A 22,166-nucleotide genomic window follows, 5' to 3' on the forward strand; every position below is an offset into this window, starting at 1 on the left:
GGCAAACCTTCCTTTGGTACCTTATAAATAAGTGGAAGATTAAAGGAGCCTGTGGGACCAAATAGCCTGACTTTTCCAGAATGCTCCTGAGTAGGCACTGCCTGTAAAGTGCTCTCCATCTCCCCTATGTGACAATATTTTAATAGTTCTTTAGTTAATTTAAATTAGAGTGAGAGGACACTTAGTTGCAATAAAAGACTTGAGGGGGGTATAATGTATGGTAATGCTTGGAGGGCTGTGACATGGTTTTCAATTATTAGGCTTGTTTTCTCCTTCACAAAGTGCTTTGTGAAAAAAAACCCTTGAAATTTAGCACATGGATTTGTTTTCACACACCACCAAAACAATTAAAACAATTACGCATGTATGGTCAATTGGATAGTTCTTTCAGGTCTTCATATTTAATTACATACACATTTTGGGAAGAAAACATTTATATTATTTTAGATGTGTTATTAAAATGTTTCTCTGGGTGTCTGTGTGTGCGCATTTGTCTTAGTAGTATAAGTTCACACAAAGTAACTTGGATTTCACTAAGGGTGCAGCTGTTGAGAAGAATATATATTATCAGAGTGAGGAATATATATTATCAGTTTTTTACTATGTTTTAAAGGTTTTAACCAAAACATCCTAGGTATTCACCAGTTAAAAAAAAATTGTCTGACTTGCAAATTTATGCTGTCTCCATTAGCTATTGTTTTTCAATATTATTGCCTTGGTTTTGATCATCAATAGCTTTTTACAGAAGAGCAGATCTTTTGTAATTGATGACAGAATGAATTAAATTAATGATTAATTAATCAATAGATGGAAATATTATTTTAATGATTATTTTGAAAATAAAAATTGGAAAAAAACTGTATCAATAGAAAAAGAATTTAGCGACCTTCACGGTCAGTCACATATTCCAACACAGTCTTGGGTGCAGTGAGATCACATTTACCATAAGTATGTTGGGAAATGTGTATATATACAATTTACATACACATAAAGCTCTGTTGGTAAGGTCATCCAACTTACTAATGAAAAGTTAGCATACAGCTACTGCAAAAAAGAATCACCATGGAAACTTCTATGCTAGAATTTCTGCGCTCACACTGTTACTACGTCCAGACACAGAAGTATTTCTGGGACTGCTATCCATCTGTGAATGACAGTAATGGCCAAAAACATTCCACTGACCTCTTATGAAAGCAAAGAAGTTACTGGGTACCCATATCCTCCAGAAATACATCTTAATAAAAGTGAAACAAAAAGATGGCAATAGGTATTTTACAGAATAATAGAATATGCTGGCTTGGAAGGGATCCATCAGGATCATTGAGTCCAACTCCTGGCCCTGCACAGGACACCCCAAGAGTCACACCATGTGCCTAAGAGTGTTGTCCACTTCTTGAACTCTGTCAGGCTTGGTGCTGTGACCACTGCCCTGGGGAGCTGTTCCAGCATCCTTAAGGTGGAAAACCTTTTTCTGATATCTAACCCAATCCTCCCCTGACTCAGTTCCATCCTGTTTCTTAGAGTCCTGTCACTCACTGTTCATGAGAGTAAAGAGATCTGTGCCTTCCCCTCCTCTTCCCATCATGAGGATGTTGAAGATTGCAATGATGTCTCACCTCCTCAAGGCTGAACAGACCAAGTGACCTCAGTTGCTACTTATAAGTAAGTTTATTATTCGTGAGAACAATGAATTAATACTGCCTGAAAGAACAGGAGGAATTCAGCAGATATTAAGCAAAACCTTCCAAGACCAGCCTGCTAAAGCAGCTTTCTTAGTTCAAGAGTAGTGACCAACAGCCAAGCGATACTCAACTTGATTTCAGTGTAATGCAGGCCCAAGCCAGAGAGAAAAATAAAACTTCCATTGAAATTTCTCTTACATCTGACATACAAAAGACAACTGTTCAACACTAAAATGACCTTTAGAATAAACCTATGTGCCAACAGAGGAACCAGAGTTCCTGACAACCAATGAAGCCCACAAATGTATAAAACCCTGCCCCTTTATGCTTCTGCAATGCTCTGTGTGTTCATGTGCAAGCATGGGTTTGCACAATTTCCTACATATTCATGAACAAGGTTCTTTTGTTGTGCAAATTCCAGCCTTTGCATTTTGATTACTTCCTTCTATGTTTGTACAGTACACAGCCGCAGCATAAAGGATATTTCAAACCTCCTCCTCAACTGATGATCCTACATTCATAAGCTTTGGAGAAAAGAAGGACTTATTTGTGCTTAGCATTCTTGCTGCCTACATGGTTCTCCGTGCAAAATGTGGCCTTCTGGATTGCCCTTTGTGAAGTGTTTAACACTCTTCCACTGTCTATATTGATAATTAGCTGCCAAGTTTCAGTATTTTTAATTAGCACATGCAAATAGCCTTGCTGGGGGAGAGATGCAACAGTATTTCAGTGCTAAAATAGACACTTTTATTGCAAATGGTATCTATATATTAAATGAAGAACTTTGCAAAATCTATGTGTTTAAGAACTTTTGAGTTTTGATTTTTTTTTTTTTTTTACTTAATTGTTTTAGTTTTCAAATCTGACTTATTTCAGTCTTCCCGTATTTTCAGGTTAAAGGTTATTATGCCTCTTGGAAATAAAAGGACCTGCTGCTGGGGCATCTCAAGTTATCCAGACCTGCCATATGAGATTAATTATTGCTGCTGCTGACTGTGTAATTCAAAGGTTAAAATGCAGAGTTGAAACAATAAGTGAATCCCAATGTGATTAAGAATCTATGAATTATTTCATCTGCTGCTTCTGCACTCATACATTACACAGCAATAACCTTGTTAGCCATATTCAGCTTCAGGAATATTAATACAACAATGCATGCTTACAGGAGACCGTAAGTATGAAAAAGAGACAATTAGAATATGGCAAGTCAATAACAAATCTTTAGGGCTCACACATGCACGTAAAGCCTCCTGAAAGCTAAATGGCGGCTGGTCTCAAAATATTTAAAAACAAGCCCTAATCTGACTGTGACGCGGCTGTGTTATGGAGGGAGAAAGCAAATTAGGCACTTAAACTGCAAGGTACAATTCATGCTACGCCAGGATCATCAGAGGGAACTTAACATGCTGTCTGCTAATACATTAGGCAAACACAATACGATTCTTATTGATTTCACTAAAAAGCTTTGCAACATTTCAATTAAACCAGTGATATTGGATGGTTGGTTATCAGTTGACAAATCACGCTGATCCCTCTGGGATCTGCAAATATAAGCCACTTCCACAGACACCTCAGAGATGATGGCTTTCCTTCTGAGCTGTATGTCTGCTATGTTCACTGGACAAACTGGGTGACTGTTTTTCTAACTGCATGTCTTTCATCAAAGTCATAAGAACATTTACTGCTTGGGCAATGCTGAATTAATGAACTTGTGATGTGCTCATTACTATCAATTTAGTATTTATAAATTTATTCATTATTATGCTTCACAACCTTATCTTGCTGCTCTGTCCTAGGAATCGCTGACTTCTCAATCCATTTCTGTTAAAATTAATGAAGGTATTTTATTTTCTCAATATATTGTCCTTTTTAAGATGTCATAGTTTTTCTCATAAAAATTAGCTTTCACAGTGAAGTGAAAGTCTCAGGCATTCTTTGCCAGCTGGGGAAATTCTTTTGTAGGTTTGTATATCATGAGTGAATTTTCAAAACAGGGTTAAAACAGCAGAACACTTTAGGAGGTATAATGCAACCTTTTCATCTCTCTGCTTCCCCTATTTAGTTATATTATGAAGAATTTCATTGCTATGTGAGTTTTGGTGGAACTTGCTCTGACTTATCAATGCTAGAGCAGTCTGAGAGGAGCCTTGGCAGAGAGAAAATGCAATGAGCACTTTATAAATCACTTACAACGAGCTATATTACCTTCTAGTAAAACAGTTCTTAGATTAGGTACCATGATCAAAACCAGAGTAAGAGTCCTATAGATGAGTTAAACACACAACTCCTTTTAAAGTAGGGTTTAAGTGAATCAAATGACTAACATAGAACTTATTCCAGGTCAAGAATTTGGCAAGAGGCAAATTGAGAGTTGGAATGGAAAAAAGTAGGAATGGAACTGCAATTACAACATATTACAGCATAACCTTGGCACTGCTAAATAGCAGGAACTAATGAAACCTTTTCAGTGGTAAGAAATGCCACTTTCCCTAAAATTAGAGCTACGTCATTACTGACAAAAAATCCAGGGTAGGATACATAAAAGAGATTAATGTTTCTTTTTCAAGACAGCTTTTCTATTTTCAGATTTTAGTGATACATGCTGCTTGTGGAAAGAATATGAGAAAGAAGTGAAGGGACAGTGAGGAAACATAAAACCGTAGACAATTTATGTCATGGGTAATTTGGCTTTTTGAAAATATCACAATGGTGTAAAAGAAGGAAAAGATCCTAGCAAATGTAGCTATTTAAAGTATGGGATACTGAGAGCTCTGAGCTAACATTTATGTGAAACAATAAATTATTTATGGAAGGTGTACAAGTGCTCATACTGCTGCTCAACCCAAAGTGACTCACAAATTCCATCACAAGCTTATGACATATAATGATATTTATAATGATTTATAGTATATGATTTATGATTCTATGGTAAACCCATGATAGATAAACTTGATCTACCATTTAGATAATCCACCAGCAACCAGGAATTGGAGGCTTCTCTTCAGGGAGGTATAGACCTGTACAACATGTATGAAGTCCCATGACAGCTGTCTCAGGAGGCACATGCATAAGGGGCTTTTTGCACACAAGTAAAAAAAGAGGATGTTTCCTGTGACTGAACTTCAGGGGTTAATTGACTAATACATTTCATATTAACACCAAAAATCACCACAGAGGACTGACAGACAAATGAAACATTTCAGTCAGATGTAGTGCCTGAAGCAAACACTGAACTTTCTGCTTCAGATAACCCTAGCATCTGTGTATCTACCACAGAGAAAATGAGTATATCAGTCTTGGGAAAAAAAAATCTGAGAAATTCTCGTGTCACCACTCTGTAATGCTTGAGCTTAATATTTTTCTTAACCGAAGAAACAGATTTCAGATCTTAGAAGTGATAGAGAATACCATATTTCATTAAATTTTCTCTGATGAACAAAAAACCCAAATCAAAGGCAAATAAAAAGGAATAGTTTAGTGTGGTTCAATGAGTCTCTTTGAATGCACAGCATGAATTAACTTGGAAATACTTGAAATTGTTTAAATTTCAGCATCTTGTAGACAAAATAAAAGAAAATGTATTTCATAAAAAGGAGTGTGTAATAGATTTGTGGCTCCTTCTGTTCTCAAAAATCCAAGAAAAACCTTCTGCCTCAAACTCTCTACTCAGCTGGAAACTCAAAGAATCTGGAGCTTCCACAGCCCATCCCTTCATTATATTTTCTCACCACGTTTAACTTGACTTCAGCTTTTTTTTTTTTTTAATGCTTCTCACCAGTTAATACACTTGACCAGACATCTTCCATACATAGAAAATCATGTAAAAGACAAAATTACAGTAAAGCAAAAGAAAAAAACATTTTAAAATGAACAAAGAGTCTATATGTGCTTAATTTTCACTGTATCTCAATTCTGAATTCTTAGGAATCTCCTCTTATGCTCCTGAAAAGATGCCTCAGACAGCTTGTTTTGTTAAAAGGAATGCCTGGACAACTGTCTTTTGCAGTTACCAGAGAGTGGAGTCTAAACATTGTTTATGGGCTTTATTATGGATTATTTGGTTTACAACATCAGCAAAATGAGTCCTGTAATTTGGACAGGAGACTGAAAAGGATGTCTTCACACCTGATCTGGACTTTGAAATGTTTCACCTGTTTCTGTTTTACTACTTTTCTGGCACGTTTACTAAATTCCCTGTACTTAATACAATCCCATGTAAATAAAGAGCAACTTCATCTGGACAGTTAAGTGGGGAGCTCTGTAAGGACACACTTCCCATTTCAGAGGCTTAAAATCAGAGACAGTCAAGGACCAATGCCCATGTACATGGAGCAGCAATTCCAAAAGTTTGAAGAGAAGTAAGTGCATCCATGCAGATCAACTCCACAGTGCCTCCAACACATCCAATATCCAAAATAATAAGAATGAGGTGTCTGAACACATTATATACCTCCATAAGTTAAGGAAATCCTGTGAATCATTGATGATTAAACATCCTCATTGGATGTTAAACATTAAACATTGATGATTAAACATTGATGATTAAACTCCTGTTGTGGTTTAATCCCAGCTGGCAACAAAGCATCATGCAGCCACTTTGTCACTCCCCTGCTGGGATGGGGGAGAGAACCGGAAGGGTGAAAGTGAGGAAAGACACTGCCATAGGTAAAGTAAAAGCTGCATGTGCATGCAAAATGTCACAAAAAATTAATTCACCACTTCCCATGGGCAGACAGGTGCTCAACCATTCCCAGGAAAACTGCACTCAATCACACGTAACGATGACTAGGGAAGACAAATGCCATCACTCCAAATGCCCCCCCTATTCCTTCTCCTTCCCCCTGCTTTATATGCCCAGAATGATGCCATGTGGTATGGAATGTCCCTTTGGTCAGTGGGGTCAGCTGTCCCGGCTGTGTCTCTTCCCAGATCCTTGTGCACCTCCAGCCTCATCACTGGTGGGGTGAGGTGAAGAGCAGTAAAGGCCCTGACTCTTTGTAAGCTCTGCTCAACATTAACTAAAACATCCCTGGGTTATCAACCCTGTGCTCAGCACAAATCCCAAACACAGCCCCATACCAGTGACTGTGAAGAAAATTAACTCCCTTGCAGACAAAACCAGCACAACTCCCCAGTCCTGACCAAGACTGCTTAGTTGGAAAGCCTAGATCTTAAAAAAGTAAAAACTTGACTCTTACCTCATGTGTCTGATCCATTCACTGTGTTAGATAAACAGTATTAATCCACACAAAGCTATTGTAGTGCCTAATGGAGTTGTGAATGACTATTTTCTGATAGGTGAAGAGATTGCATGGGATTAGCCCTAATCAGGTACTTCAGGTAATGAGAATCTCTCCATCCAGCATTGGACAAAGCCACACAAAACTATTCTTTCCCCACATCTCAGCAGAGTTTGGATAGACAAAAAGACACACTAAGGAAATCACTGAGAAAGGAATAATTACTTTCATTGGCTCAATAAATAATAAAAATTAAGGGCGAGTTTAACTTTATAGATAGTGCAAAAATAAATATTTACAAACTCCAGTGCAAAACTAAACAGAAAAATCTGACAGATAAAAACAACCTGAGTTCATTCCTCCTATATTTTAGACATTCTTCAAATTGTGTAGTCATTACATTTCATTAGACAAGTGAGCAGTTCAGGTTTATACATCCAAGTTCATATTCCATGTAAATGAAAGGCAATATATTTATTAAAAGATAAATTTGTCAAAAAGCTTAATTTTGATCAATTTATTTAACATAGTATCTCTTTGTGAACATGTCCATTTATTTTATGGGAGAGATTTATTTTCTCAAAGTAATACCAAAACTCATGATGTATAATAAATATATAAAATAGAGTTTCTAATGTTCATGCAAACCTCATACACATATACAGGGTATCTGCTAAAACTCACTAAAACATAATAACCTATTTAAAAATATTTCTTTTAAAGCAATTGCCTACATTTAATATTTAAGCCTTAGGGAAAAATTAAAGCAACAACACTTTTACTGCATAACATTCTCATAAAACATGGATGAGTGCTTCACTTCTGATAAAACAACATGCATCAGGAGTTTATTGTATTAAGGTACTAGCAGGTCAGGGGACAAAGGAAATCATGTTCAGAAAGATGAGAAAGATGATTTGTTGATTGAAAAATAAAAATAAAACCCCAAGCAAATCAACAACAGATTTAAAAATTAGTATTATTATTGCCCTATATAGCCTTCAGATGTTATTGAAGATACTGACTTTTGTTGAGCCCTATATTTTTTTACTTTTATGCATTTCCAAATCAGATAGATAAAGTACTCCCAAGCAAGCAAAAAGGGAGGAATCAGATCAAAGACAATAAAGCATGACAGATAAAGGCAGAGCTACCTCACAATAATAAAACACAGGAAAACAATCCACTTTTCATCAGGTCATATGGTCCATGGACTGTAGGAGCAGATGATATTCAAATACTAGCATGGAATTAAAATACTGTAGGAGGCTTGAAATGCTAATTCTTGCTCAAATTGCATATTTGAATAAACCCTTCAGCTTAATCATTGAAATCAAGTTGAGACATGGGTCAGCTTTGCTTATTTTTTCTAAAAAAAAAAACCACAAAAAAACCCCCAATGATGTCTTCATGTGAAGTCATCACAGTAAACTAATGGAGCACCAAATTTGTCTAGTGACAGCAGTCTGGATACACAAATTACTGGGGTAAAGTGGTAACTCCCAGCTATAAGAAATGGCAGAGGAATTTTGGCCATTTTCTTCTTAGGCAGTAAGGGTCCATTTGATCTTCGGTTTTGTTTCTGATCACCAACTACTTCTGTGAATATTGTTAAATTGTATTGAATAAGTATACATCAGAATGCATATAAAGATTTTTTTAACAAGACAGTGTATCTAACCCAAGAGGCTAAAGACACCTGTAATTCCATAGATTGCTTCAGAAAATTCAGCCTCCTCATAAAGGAGTATGATGAGCCATAAAAAAACCAAACCATAAAGAACAATAGTCTAGAACCACAAAACACAAGCTAAAACACCCCCAGAGGGAGAGTTAAATGCAGAATTATTTTTGTGCAGAAATGCAGAAAAGGCAGTGAACCTAATGGCAAGATATGAAATGTATTAAAAAGATATGAAAGAGAGTCAAAACAGAGCTCTGTGGACATTTAAAACAGATCTGAAGATGGAAATGGCAATGAGGATTAAAACTGCAGGCAGGAAAAAGAGCTAGCCTTTTTATGGGTTCACAATGTTCTCTGTACTCCTGCTTGCAATTTTACTCTAGGGCGGCAATCCATCATCAGGGACATCCAAAAAGAGTAATATCCACTGTAATGGAAGTTATTCCATTCATACTGTCTGATGAGCCTTTTCCATGATCCAGAATTAATTTCTTCTACATCAAAAGTACTCAAATTATACCACACTAGTGTTTAAGCACAGCGAGACTCATAAACCTTAAGAATGACGTTTCAATCACAGTTAAATAAAAGTCAGAGGCACCTTAAGCTCATTTTTAATATAAGACATATTAACACTTATTTCAAACACTGGCCCGAATATATTGAAAAGTAATATTCAGCAAAGGGAAGTCTGTGAAGAAGCCATGTAATCTCTCTTGCTTTATAAGGAAAGGCTTATCAAGCTTATCAGACTGCTTTAGAAGAAACACTGCTTATTTATTCTTATTTTTGTGTCTCTTTAGCTCTTACCTTCCAGACTCAAATGTAAACCACGTCGAGTCACGTCCATATCTCCTCAAGGAGCTCAGAGGCCACATAACCAGCTTGACCTTGGCATTGTGGATGTCCCAGAGATAGATGTTTTCATGTGTGATCTGCATTGTACATTCCCCATAGATATCTAAATTTGGTGTAGGCATAAGGTATACATTGAATCGCTCTGGAAAAAAACCACAAAGTAAGACATCACAAGTTAAAGCATGAATTTATACTGGGAAAAAAAACCCCAAAAAACCAAAACAAACATCCCTGAAATAAAATCTTTAGTTTTGATGGTTCTGAGATCAAAGCCAAATTGCTAGCTTTCACAGAGGTGAGGATCCACTGATGTTGAAGCAATCCTGCTAGTGTATATGAGAGCAATAAGAGGAGAATAATCTTCATTTCATTTTCCTTATAAATGATGCAGCAGTCTGAAATATCTTTCACAGATGATCTGCATAGTCCTCTTGGACATATGTTCCCAGCACTTTAACTGAAGCCCTTTTTTACTCTCACATTAAGGTCCATGACTCCTTACAAATCAAAATTCACAATGATATGAACTCTGACAGAGACTCCTCTCTCAAAGAACAGAACTGTAGGTATCCTGGCAAAATATGTATGTGCAACCACTGCCTCTTAGAAAAGCTGTCCTTGAAATTGCAAACCCAGGTTTACTTTTTGAAGCTTGTTAATAATTACATTCCTTGCATTCAATGCCTGTTTATTCACCAAAGTCATTCTTTTTTGTAAAATTAATAACAATTTTAATCATCTGTTGCTTTCTTGAAAAATCTGATTCAACGTGATATATTATTATGGTCATGACATCAATCACTATCCGCTGCACTTTGCTTGCAAAGTGCACTTATTGCAGTAGGAGGTCAAGGGCATTAATAATTTTCTGAAGTGCCTGAATTGCATGTGATTTAATAAGCAATGCAAAAAAAAAATCAGAAAAAAAGGAAAAACCTACGATGATATAAAACACCATTAACTCATATGGAAGGATGCAAACCACATTATTAGGAAGAGAATTTTAAATAAAAATGCAATTTTCTTTGAAGAATAACTAATGTTTCTACGAGTTGCTTCTACAAAGAATGAAAAACTCACTTAAATTTCTGGTTGTACAGTTGGAAGTGCCAGCCTATATTTTAACTCTAAATGTATTGCAATACTGGGGCTTAAAAGCATCATATGGGAGACTGCAGTTGATTCACAACTTTTGTCTCACAGTTTTCTTTCATCTTTGAAATGGGTAGAAATGCAAAATGTCAATGCTACTGCCTCAAGGGTGTTGACAAAAAAAGATAAGAACAATTTAAAATATGAGCATGAGCAATGCTTATTCAATAAAATTACAGGGAAAACGTTCTTTAGAGGGGCAACTGATAGGAAAATTGCCTCCAATTACTCGATAAAAAAAGAAGAGTTTGGTGTGGAATATATTTAATCCACAACTTGAACTGAATTTTCTCACAGTGTCCTCATAAAAATTAGGAAAGAATTTAAATTTAAGTGAGAGAAATTTATGGCAACAGTCAAAATTAGCTTTCCATTTTGTTTGAAATTCAGTAATACAGACATTATGTCTCCATTTTTTAAACATTCAATACACATATGTTTTTGACAAAATTAAAATATTGCGAGTAAGTGAGTTAATGTAAAATATGTTGTAAGTGTGTGTGAGTAAAGTTCACAGAAAGTTTGAGGAATTAGAGAAAGCAAGGAATTGCTGGGTGAGCAATAAAAATTGCTGCATAGCTGTAAGTAAACTTGTCATCCCCAATGGTTTTCTGTTTCAGTCAATTTAATTTTGTCCTATTAATGACTCCCCAATTGATTCATTCAGTCACAACCTCTTCTCCCAGGCCCTAGTTCTCATTAGTCACAATAATGGGTGTTAACCCTAAAAGTTTAATTTTATGATTAGGATCCCATGTGTGAAACTCCACACCTTTTTGTGAAAGTCTTGTGACACACAGCACAAATAAATTAGCAGAGGCAGCTGAGATCACTGAAAAGAATTTCCCCTAAAGCTCAGAGGAGTGCATGGGGCAGAGGTCTAATGTAGTGCCTACTAAAGTAAATGGAAGGACTCACACTTGGGAGTAACAGGTCAACGATTGCACTGGGAAGGGAATGGTGGTGAACAAGATAACTTTTATTTTGCACTGGAATTTTAAATATATATATATGCCCTTTCTTTAACCATATGTCATGGGGACTGTCATGCAGAAATTCCTCATAACTGTGCATGTAGATGTGCTTTCATCATATATTAGACTCCAGCTTTGCATTGCTGTGCTGTCACTTATTGCTACTTCCCTCCTCTACTTGAAAGAAAGAAGCAGTAACTGGCCTGTCAGCTCTTTCTCTCTTGCATTACATGAAATAACAGAATGTATCTATAGGGGGATAGGGTTACTGTGTGAGAATGAAAATCTCTTTCCCTGTCTTCACTGACAGAATGCCTCAGTCAGCAAAGAAAATGAAAAGGTACAATTATTTTTTGAAAGTAAACATTAAACTGTTGTGTGGAAGGCACAGAATATTTCAACTTGGTTTAGATGTTACCACGATACTCATGAAATCCTCAACTTCTCTGATGTTTTTGAGGATATTGTTGCATGAAGGGCATTCAGGACATATGGTATCCTCAAACTGTCAGGAGACATTTGCTGACTTTGCATGGGAGGTCAGTGTCTAAGGTGAGATGTCATGGATTAAAGGAAGTATGTCTGATTAAAGTGAACATCAGCTGCAGGGCAAAACGTAGCACTCTTGGAACTGAATCAAATTGGCAAGAAAAAGAAGTGAACAAACATATGTGCTGGAGAAGACTGAGAATGCATATATTTGCTTTTGGAACAAAAACTCTACTTTTGAGTTGTGGGCAATTGAGGACATGGGAAGGTGCATCCTATTAAATGATTTTATTAATTAACATGCAGGGTCCAATTTTTCCATTTCAGAAAATATTTGAGAAGGTACCTAGCTTATGGTAATATAGTCATTCCATCTTTAGTGGCCCCTTTTGCCTTTACACTTATCCAGGCAAGAACAAACATTCATTATAGGCCAGATTTGGGAATCCCAGCTGAATTCTGACACCAGATCTCCTGAATGACATTGAATAGGTTATTTAGCTTCTCTTTGGTTCAGATACCATCTGCATAGGAGTAGGATGCGATAATAACAGTTCATTGGGTAGTAAGACTAAGCAAATAGAAGTTAATAGGGGACCCAGAAAGTAGGGAGATGGAAGAAACCAAGCAAGTAGATGCAATGTTGTTGGACAAGATAAGGCTGAGACTGAACAGGTGCAATTCCTCAGCATTCAGGATCCCTGTCCTCCTCCCTTCTCTAAAATTGGTGAGAGCAAAGTCCAGGGTGTGGGGCAGCCAGGATGAGAAAGAAATGCTGATATATTGCTACACTTATTATTCCACTCAATGTGTCTGCTCTTTCCCATCTCCTTGAATAAGCAGAGCAATGCTTCATCATACACTTAGTGCATGTAAAGGTGTTTAGCATTTGGGCTTTGGCAAGAATACGACATTTAATAATGCTTTCCAGGGCACAGGAGCATAAGAGCCTTTATGAAAATGAGCATATTGACTGAGACGGAGACTTGGCAGCAACTCTGAAATGCTCTCAGCCTTCCAGCTGTACTGGGGAAGCAAAATGACTGGAGCCCAGTGATCCTGATTCTGCCATTTTATCCCTGGATTCCTCTGGTTAAATCATCCCAGCTGGAAAACCAACCAGATGATATTGCAATCTTGCAATCCAGATGCTTGGTTTCATTTCAGCTTTAATGAAGGGTAAAAAATCACTTATGGAAAGAGACATTCAGGTTGGTGGCACCTATATAAATGAGTAGAGGCTTTGGAAGCAAATATTCAGTTCATGTGCGAAAGAAACTCCTCTGTCTATGAGACTTCTGCTGCTGACCACCTGTGGCTAATTTTTACATTGTAACAGAGCTTATAGTCTTGAAGGTACTGCATTTTGTGTTTATCCTTATCTCAGGTTTATTAGAACGTTTCTCTTCTGCTGTATGCAGCGAGGAACCAGGACTTCAGAATAATTTTTTTCCTTTTGCTTATAAATATTCTGCTTTGCTTCCATTAAAAATGTAAGCATCTCAATAAAAATATAAAGGTAGGTAAAGATTTTAAATTGTTCACTGAAAAGTAGTAAGGTAGAGAAGACTCTGAAGTCACACTGGATTATCATTAAAACTGTAAATACCTTACTTTTCTGAATAAAGCTGTCTGTATTTAATGTATTAAAAAACAAAAACCACCAACAAACAAAGCTATTGTATAAAAATGGATTAAGGATAACAGAAGATGAATAAAAAAACATGCAAAGTGCTTTTATGTATTAAATTACAGAGATTCTACAGTCCCTAGAAAATGCCCTAAAACAAGTCAGCTTTATGAATGTAATTACAAAGTCTCTATGCTTTGGCTGTAGTTTGTAATCTCAATATGTAGCACAAAGAAATACCTCATAATCCTCTTCTGAGGATTCAAGGACATTGTTCCCTATGAAAAACTACATTTTTACTAACAAGAATTAGTGAGTTTCTTGCAAATAAAGTCCAGGAAGCAAGACTGCTGCTCTTGTGGAAGGTTTTTAAATTAAAATGGAATGTAAAACTAATGTTATGAAAGAAGAAAAACTTACAAAGGAAGTAATTTTATGAAATACTAATTTAAATACTAGGCAGGGAGGTAAAGCAAAAATTCAATTATCTTTCAAACTTTTCCAGACTTCGAAAATAAAAATTAGGTTTATAATGGAGTAAAATTTAAAAAAAAACCAAAAACAAAAACATAACCTCAAAACACATAATAAAAAGAATCATATTGCTATCACAGGCATGATAGCAGTAAATAAGGTACAGCAGCAAAGGATGGATCTAGACTTTTTTTCAGTTTAAAAATTTGCATTTTAACATTTGCCCATTTTCTTCAGGTTTTACATCAGGTTTACAAGTCAAGTTTAATAGAAAATTATTTAGTACAAGTATTCAGCTATTTTAGTGCTATTATTTAATACTTAAAATGACAGGAATCACTGAACAGATGCACCTACTCCTAAAGAGTGAATTTATTAATAGTTTACACATAATGCTTTTTAAACCAGCATTATCATGAATATTCTGATTTCTTTTTCACAGTAAATATAGTCTGTCATTGTATACTGTCCATTTAGATGACATATTTTAAATTCCTTCTTTTTATCAAGAATGAAAATAGTGACACATTGGACACTTTGTCCATTGTGAGCATGGAGAAATTCTAGATATGACATCACCTGGGAAAACAAAAATTTTAAAATAATCCAAAAACCCCAACTTTTTTTTTTGTCCTTATGTTTTGGGGTGTATTGCAAATGCTTCTAAATGCACTGAGAGCTGGAAAGAAAGCTTCCAATTCTTCCAAATGAAGTCAACACTCTACATTCACAATTTCTTTGTCTAGCAGCAGCTTGAGAAACCTAAGGATTATGAAATGTGTGTGTAAAATCACAGCATATTGCTTAGGAGACTTGTCAACGGTGTCCAGTCAGATCCAACTTAGTTCAGATTTTCTTTCCTGGAGTTATATCTGTGTATTATTATTTGTCTTACCATTGCATATAAAGCCTCACTGCCATTATACTAAATTAATTACTTGAATAGGATCCTGAAGTGAAGCTTCTACTGATTTTGTGTTCATACTGTATTTTAATCCTTTATCAAATAACCTAAAAGGACATTTATAAATACCAACAGACCATGTTTTGTGTGAAAAGAAATTTAAACAGAAACAAGGTTGCTGCTATAGGGCTGAGGTACACCAACAAATCACTTAGATTTGCAGGAGAGGGAAGTAAAATGGTTGGAGGGCAACAGAAGCTTTATTTCACATCTCTCTTTTATTGAAATTTGCATACTCTTCCAAGCTAAGCAGCCATTAGCTGTGAGCTTTAAATTTAAAACGAAAACCACCTAATAGTAATTTTCTGCAGCAGAATCTACCCAGAAAGGCTTGTGGTAATACTTCTGGAAAGCAATAACGGAGCTGAAATCCAGTGAGACGCTTTCTGCTACTGATGTACTTTGCACAAGAGTGGCTTAGGTATCATCTCTATCCTTCCCACAAGAAGATCCTTCAAGTATCCTTCTTACAGCAGCAGAGCTCTCTGCTATAAGTAGTGCAGCTCCACAGTTTCCCTCTGTTTGCTGTCACCACTGCAGAATCACTTGGTGCTGGAGGCTCAAGCAACAGCATGACTACAGTGAAACAGATCTCACTGGCACCTACTGACCAACCCAGAACTGTAAAGAACTCCTCCTTCAGGTGGCTGCACTGCCTTAAATTTCTATCCTCATGTGACTGAAGTGCCTTGTAATCACAAGGCCTTTGAGCCATGGCATTTGCACACCAAACAGCAGCTTTGCCAGCCTTTGGAGCAAGCTGTTTTGCAAAATCATATTGTTGCATTCCTGTCACAGAGGATCAGGTGTGTTCCCTACCCAAATCTAAAGCTCATCTCAGAAGAACCACAAGAGTGAGAGTGGGAGGATAAACAGGCTCAGACATAATAAAAGGAGGTATTAAACAAATGATAGAAAGCACACATATTTTCTTTGCCAAGTATTGACTGAAATGTGATTCTTTGCATATAAAAAATATAAGTAGCATGTAGCAATTTTTAGAGTCCCAGGGCATATACAACAACAATTAAGAAAATTATTTCAAATGTTGAAAATTGAGGTTATTGGCCTCAGTGGTCACATACAGGAAGAAAACCACAAATCTGCACATCAGAAAGTTGGAGTTGTTTTCAAGAGAGAGGCAATTTATCATTTTGATGCATTTGGTGAATACTCTTACTTCATGAAAACATCCTTTAAGAACAAGAATGGGCAAATAGTTGAACAGATAAAGAACATTGCATATTAAGTAAATTATCTCTTCGTATATCAAACATATTATCTCTTGGAAAATGTAAAGCAGCTCATGAAAAAACCCTCCATATTGGGCTAGTTTTTTCTAAGTCCAAAGAAGTATCTTTATCAAATTTTAAACATTTCAGAAAATCTTTAGGGCCAAGTTACTACTTGAAAAAACCTCAGCGGAATGAGATGCAATTAATGTTTAACACACCTGCTCTTTTGGGATTAATGTATTAACACCTGTTATATCATAGGGATATGAACAGTATAACACCATCATTCAATGTCTTTTAGCCTTTAAAAGTGCAAAAAAAATTTAAAAGTGAAAAACCATTGACACTATAATATTTATTTCAATCTGTGGTCTTGCTCGGGTAGTAAGGGACATCTTTTTTTTCAGTGACCTGAAAGAAAGCTTTTGTCTTGGTCAACAGAACTTGTATGAAACTTGATGCTGAGGCTGTGAGACTCTGTTACATTTTACAAACTGTATTCTCACATCTCTGTTTCAAGCAAGCATTAATAAACTAAGTTGAGAGAAATTCTGTGAAGTTGACATACTTGCAATATGCTTTGAAATAATGACATTTAAAGGTACTACACTAGTATACAGTTTTTATTTAACACAAAAAACCCCATTATCCAGAGAGTGACACAGCTGCCATTTTCACAAAGAGCAAGATTTTAGATGCTTCATACACATAGCCACTGTTTGTGAATTTCCAATTGTAAAATTACCTTTGCCCTTTCAATTTCAGGTCAGCAAAAGCTCAACAAGAATATTTATAAGCTCAGTCGACTTTTAAAAGGTTTTGAGGTATCTTTAGAACTACAGTTTACGAATAGGATGTGTGTAAAAGCTACCATACGGGGAAAATGTGCAAGCAAATAAACTAAAAATCTGAATTTTTCATAGCTCACCAAATGATTCCACCCTTCAACTAGTTGCTTTTTCAATAACACTGTCATGTGGGGAATGATGCTGCCAGGCTTGCAGAATTAAGAAAACCAGTGTAAACTGAAGGCACAGTTCCACTCACATGATTTTACTGAGGAAATCTGCTACAGGAATTTGAGTGCAACTGCAGGTTCTCACAGCACAGATAAATGAACAAAATGCCAGATTTTATACCTATAGTAAGAACCTCTGCTCTTTTTCCTCCTTCCAAGTTGATTAAAAGACACCCACAACAGAATTTGCTTTGCTTCTGAACAAGACAACTTTGAATTTCAAACATGCTTATTAAAATGCAAAGTTGTGCATCAAGGGGATGAGGGAAGGATGAGGATAGGTATCAGAATTACTTCTCTGAGACACTGGAACTAACGATTTAGCAGAGCATGCTCATCAAATATTGGATTATATGTATTCAGTCACTTGTTTTAAAAGAATACAGCTAATGATACCCTCCATGCATTATTATTCATGTGATTTGTACAACAAATACATGTTTTGCCTCTTTGTTTCCTTTCATTTATTTACTTAGAACAATAAAGATGCTAATTATGTTCATATATGCTGGTTGGTAACACTGCAATTAATTTCTAGACTAAGGTAATTGAATCAAGACTAGTTCATATAACAAAACTAATACATGCCTCCTGGAGGCCATGTGTGTCTAACTGGATCTCTTTCAGGAACATGATAAAATATAATATTTGTCACCTATGTCCAAAAGCTGCTGGAGGGTATACGAATTCACTGCAGACAGAGCTTGAGGAATTTCAAGCTACTTTTCTGTTCACATCACAGGCTTTTGACAAGGTTTATTTCCTTTCCCATTTGTGAAAGACCTCCACCTGTTCACACAGTTCTCTCTTCAGCAGCATGCAGATGAGTTTTATACCTATAGCCTATGAGCATGCAGCAGATGGGATGCTTTGAGTGGCGTCTGATCATTATCACTTTCCTACATTAGTAGCTCTCTCTTTGTTAAGTAGTTTGAGACTACAAATTGAATTCTGTGTCTCATAGCAGGGAAACAAATTTACAAACATTTCAACTTCTTTTAAATCGCATTTCAACATGCCTGTTTTTTGAACAAAATTCCATAAAGATTTCTGGATATTTCATGCTGTGTGCTATTAGGTTCAGAGAAATTACGTAATATAATAAATATGGTGCCATTCATTCTCTAATTTAATTATGTAATTTTGTTTATAATGATAGTTGGCTTGATATTTTATGACCATTGAGGCAGTGTGTGTTATTACTTTGTTGAAAGCTACTGGATCTTAGAAAAGCATCAAGACAGTAATAATCATTGAGAGCTGTAATTTAGGGAGGACTAAATGAGCACATTTTGTGTTGCCCTCGTGTTCATTAATAGGAATTAAATGGCAGGGTAATCACAGATTTTCTTTTGTTATTGCCTATTCCATCCACTAGCATTCTTCCTGTGCATGTGTATAATCCAAATAGCCTTTAGATGAAGACTTACATCTCAGGCTTAGTGTTGACTAGCATCTGTTACTGCCCTTTTCACCCATATTTGACAGCATTTAGATGATCCTGAATTCAATATTCAAGACAGGTATGAGTTTAAAGTGAATATGTGTTTTGCAGTCCAAACTGGTGTCGATATGTTCATTGCTGCCCTTAGAAGGGAGCAGAACAACAGCTGCTGTTTTATTCCTCTGCACAGAAGCCATCATTTCCAGAAACAGAAGGGTCATGGTCATCATTTCCCATGACAGGGAAATTGAACACGATGTAGACACAAAGTCACTCTATATGTGTTGTTTGGCATGGAATTTATTCATCTTAATTTGTAAAAAAACAATCAGATTGAGCTTCAAAAGCACATCCAAATGTTTAGTTACTAATGATGTGCTTCTAGCTAATAGCAAAAGTCCTCTCAACAACAGGCACAAGCAAAGATGACATGGGACATCACCTAAGAACTGATCTAAGAGCAAATAAAAAGCTGCTTACCATTTTGTTCTCTCTGGACTCCAGCAGCAAGCAAATCTGGTTCCCCGAGACTTATATCATTGAGCCTGGCCCCTAGGCACTCCATGCAAAGATGTTTGCACCACTCCTCTGCCTCTAGTTCTGAGGAAACAGAAAAAAAATCGTTCATGTTGACATTTTACAAGAAAAAAAGTGAAGTTAAATCAATGCTTTCTTACTGACAAAGTTTATCACAGTATGCTTGTGTTGAGACATGAGTTATTAGCACCAAGTTTCACATTAATGTCTTTCTGTCGGATTATGAACTTTTGAAAAGGGCTTACACTGTTAGGACTGCATCTTCCATCCTCTAATTTGAGGATAGGTGGTGGAGTTAACAAAGAAGAGGAATTTTCAAGGCAGTATATTTCTAGTAGGTCTTCTTGAAAGGAAAAATGTAATTCAGAAAAACTTTGTAGATAATAGCTGAAATATTCTTTTCTGCTTTTTAGGTGAGTCTGACATCTTAAGTATTGTTTCTAAAGGTGCTAGGGCATTTTTCTAGGAGCAAAGGAAAAGCAGTAATAAAATGATCTTGAAATGCTAAACTTCCCTCTCTGCTGTAGTGAAAGACTGCCTGCAAAGCTAGTATAAAAAATTAATTTCTTCAGCTCTGTTCATGTTCTTTTGGTATCAGAGCAATTTGGGCATTAGTTGAAACACTTATATGAAGACTCAAAACCTCCCAGTCCTTTCTAAGTCCTCCATTACATTCCACTGGCACACATGAGAGCTCCCTATCTGCCAGTCCACCAAGACATGAATTCCATAAGGCCTAACTCCCCTACACACCACAACATCCTCCCACTCAACTTCAGCTTCATCCTAACCACGTCCCACATTTAGTGTCATGAAATCCCTGGCATTGTTCAAACAAGCATCATCTCAAGTTGGAGCTAACACAGTGTGAAACCACAACTAAGAAAAATCATGGAAGTACCCTGACTGTCTTTTATTTCCAGGAAAGACTTGACCTAAGGGAAACTTCCTGGGGAGCAGGCTCAGCACCAGGCACTCACTGAGCATCCATGGCCACAGCCAGTCTGTATCTGATCATCTTTAGCAGTGAGTGACTGCAGTAATCCAGAAGTGTTTGTATTAAACCACCACAGTTTTTTCAGTCCTTTTTTGGTGACATCTGGAAAATAATTTTGTTACCATCTCTCCAATGTAGTGCTGAAATTTGGAGAGAGAAAAATACTGCATATGCAAGCCCTAAAGCATTAGTTATGATGACTCATTGAAATTAGTGAAATTTTTTATCTGAGAAAAACTCTTTTAAGCCTAATTGGTACAGTCCTCAAATTCTTGCCTGGTTAGACATAGATCTCACATGACAGAAACATTTGCTGGACAAGAAGGGGAGACAGGCACACAGTTCCATGTCTCCAAGAACCTTTGGATAGCCTCCTTTATTCAGTGTCTTGAACCAGGAACAGATCATTCCCGAGTTATTCTGGCTATCAGCTGACTAAATTTCCAGACAAACAGCTTAAATAATACAGCCTGTTCTGGGATTTTTGAGAGCCAAATGTGGTCGTTGCCAAAAGAATTTGGGGGGCTTCTTCAGAGTGTTGTGAGGAAAGTGGTGGCCCTTAACCCTTCCTGCTTTTTTTCAGTCTTTGTCTCAGGACACAGATCCCCAAAGTTGGTCTTCTCATAACATCCTCAGCTTCCAATGGTAAGAGACAGAACATTATGTCAGTAACATCCAGATGACATTTAGTTTTGCATGTGAGAAAACAATATTGGGGTAACAGCACAGTTTTTTCAACACTGCTATGGATACAGCCTCCCTGATGGAAGTAAGGAGAGAATAGGTTTATCTCTGGACAGCAGTAAAAATTTACAGCTTTTAAAAGAAGTAAGATGAATTTGTTTAAAAGCTTACTTCCAAAATTATTCTACTCATGCATGAAGAAATTTCCCGTATGTTTTCCCTTCCTCTCCTTCAGTCTTTGTCATTTCCTTGGATACCTGTGAAGCCTTTTGAACCAATGCCATGCCTTATAAATCCCACTATCCCATGGAGAGGGTTTCATGCCAGGGAGATAGACAGACAGATGATAGAACTGGACCCCAAGACATGCTGCCCTATTCTGGCAGCATGGGGATGGGGCAAGGGAGCAGGGCACCAGCACACAGGTAAGAGAGTTTCCACTGAGTTGCCCAACATCTTCATCCAATTACAGAGAAACACAGGGCAATCAATGGGGAAAGGTGGTAGCACAAAGGCAACAGTGCAAATCTAGGCAAGTGCTTCCATGTTTCCTTCCTTTGGTTTCTTTTCTGCCTAAACCATAGAACAATACATATGCTAAAAGAATAAATAACTCTATGCAAAGCCTGCAATTTTTCCTGGAGTGTGGCCAGGTTATAACATTTTATGTATTTTACAAAATCTGCATTTTATTACTTTTTTTTTCATTGTGCTTGCACCCAGAGTGAAAGGGCATGTAGTGAAAATGTAGAATGAGATGATGGTAAACAAACACTAACCTAACCTTTCTAATATTACAAATATCTGGGGAGAAAGAAACACACCGGTAATTCCATAAATCCATCTTAACGTCAGTATACATTCAAAACAGGACTTGCATAAAAGCAACAAATTCAATTTATACGTATTGTCACACCAAATTGCCAGTAGATATTTTTGGAAATAAACAAACAAAGGAATTGTTCTAGGAAGCTGCTTCTTCTACATGTCTTTGTTTTGCCTCCTCAATCTACTTGTCTCTCTCTTTTACAGGAACATCTACATGTTGAAAGTTTGAATCCTGAAACCTCCTTTCAGAGTGTTCAACTGGCAGTTTAATTTAAG

The 22,166-nt window shown here is 36.6% G+C and overlaps 1 protein-coding gene across 1 annotated transcript in view; it reads right to left on the bottom strand.

The window, feature by feature from the left end:
- The window catches only part of DOK6 (docking protein 6), a 239,412-nt gene that overhangs the window by 73,890 nt on the left and 143,356 nt on the right, over positions 1-22,166 (bottom strand). Inside the window, exons 4-5 of the mRNA XM_085052459.1 lie at positions 19,325-19,444; positions 9,417-9,606 (exon numbers count right to left, since the gene is read on the bottom strand). Of these exons, the coding sequence (XP_084908585.1) occupies positions 9,417-9,606; positions 19,325-19,444 (310 nt within the window). The remainder of the gene's footprint in view (positions 1-9,416; positions 9,607-19,324; positions 19,445-22,166) is intronic.

The sequence above is a fragment of the Lichenostomus cassidix genome, chromosome 2, assembly GCF_008360975.1.
Source record: "Lichenostomus cassidix isolate B80296 chromosome 2, HeHo_3.0, whole genome shotgun sequence".
NCBI lineage: Eukaryota > Metazoa > Chordata > Aves > Passeriformes > Meliphagidae > Lichenostomus > Lichenostomus cassidix.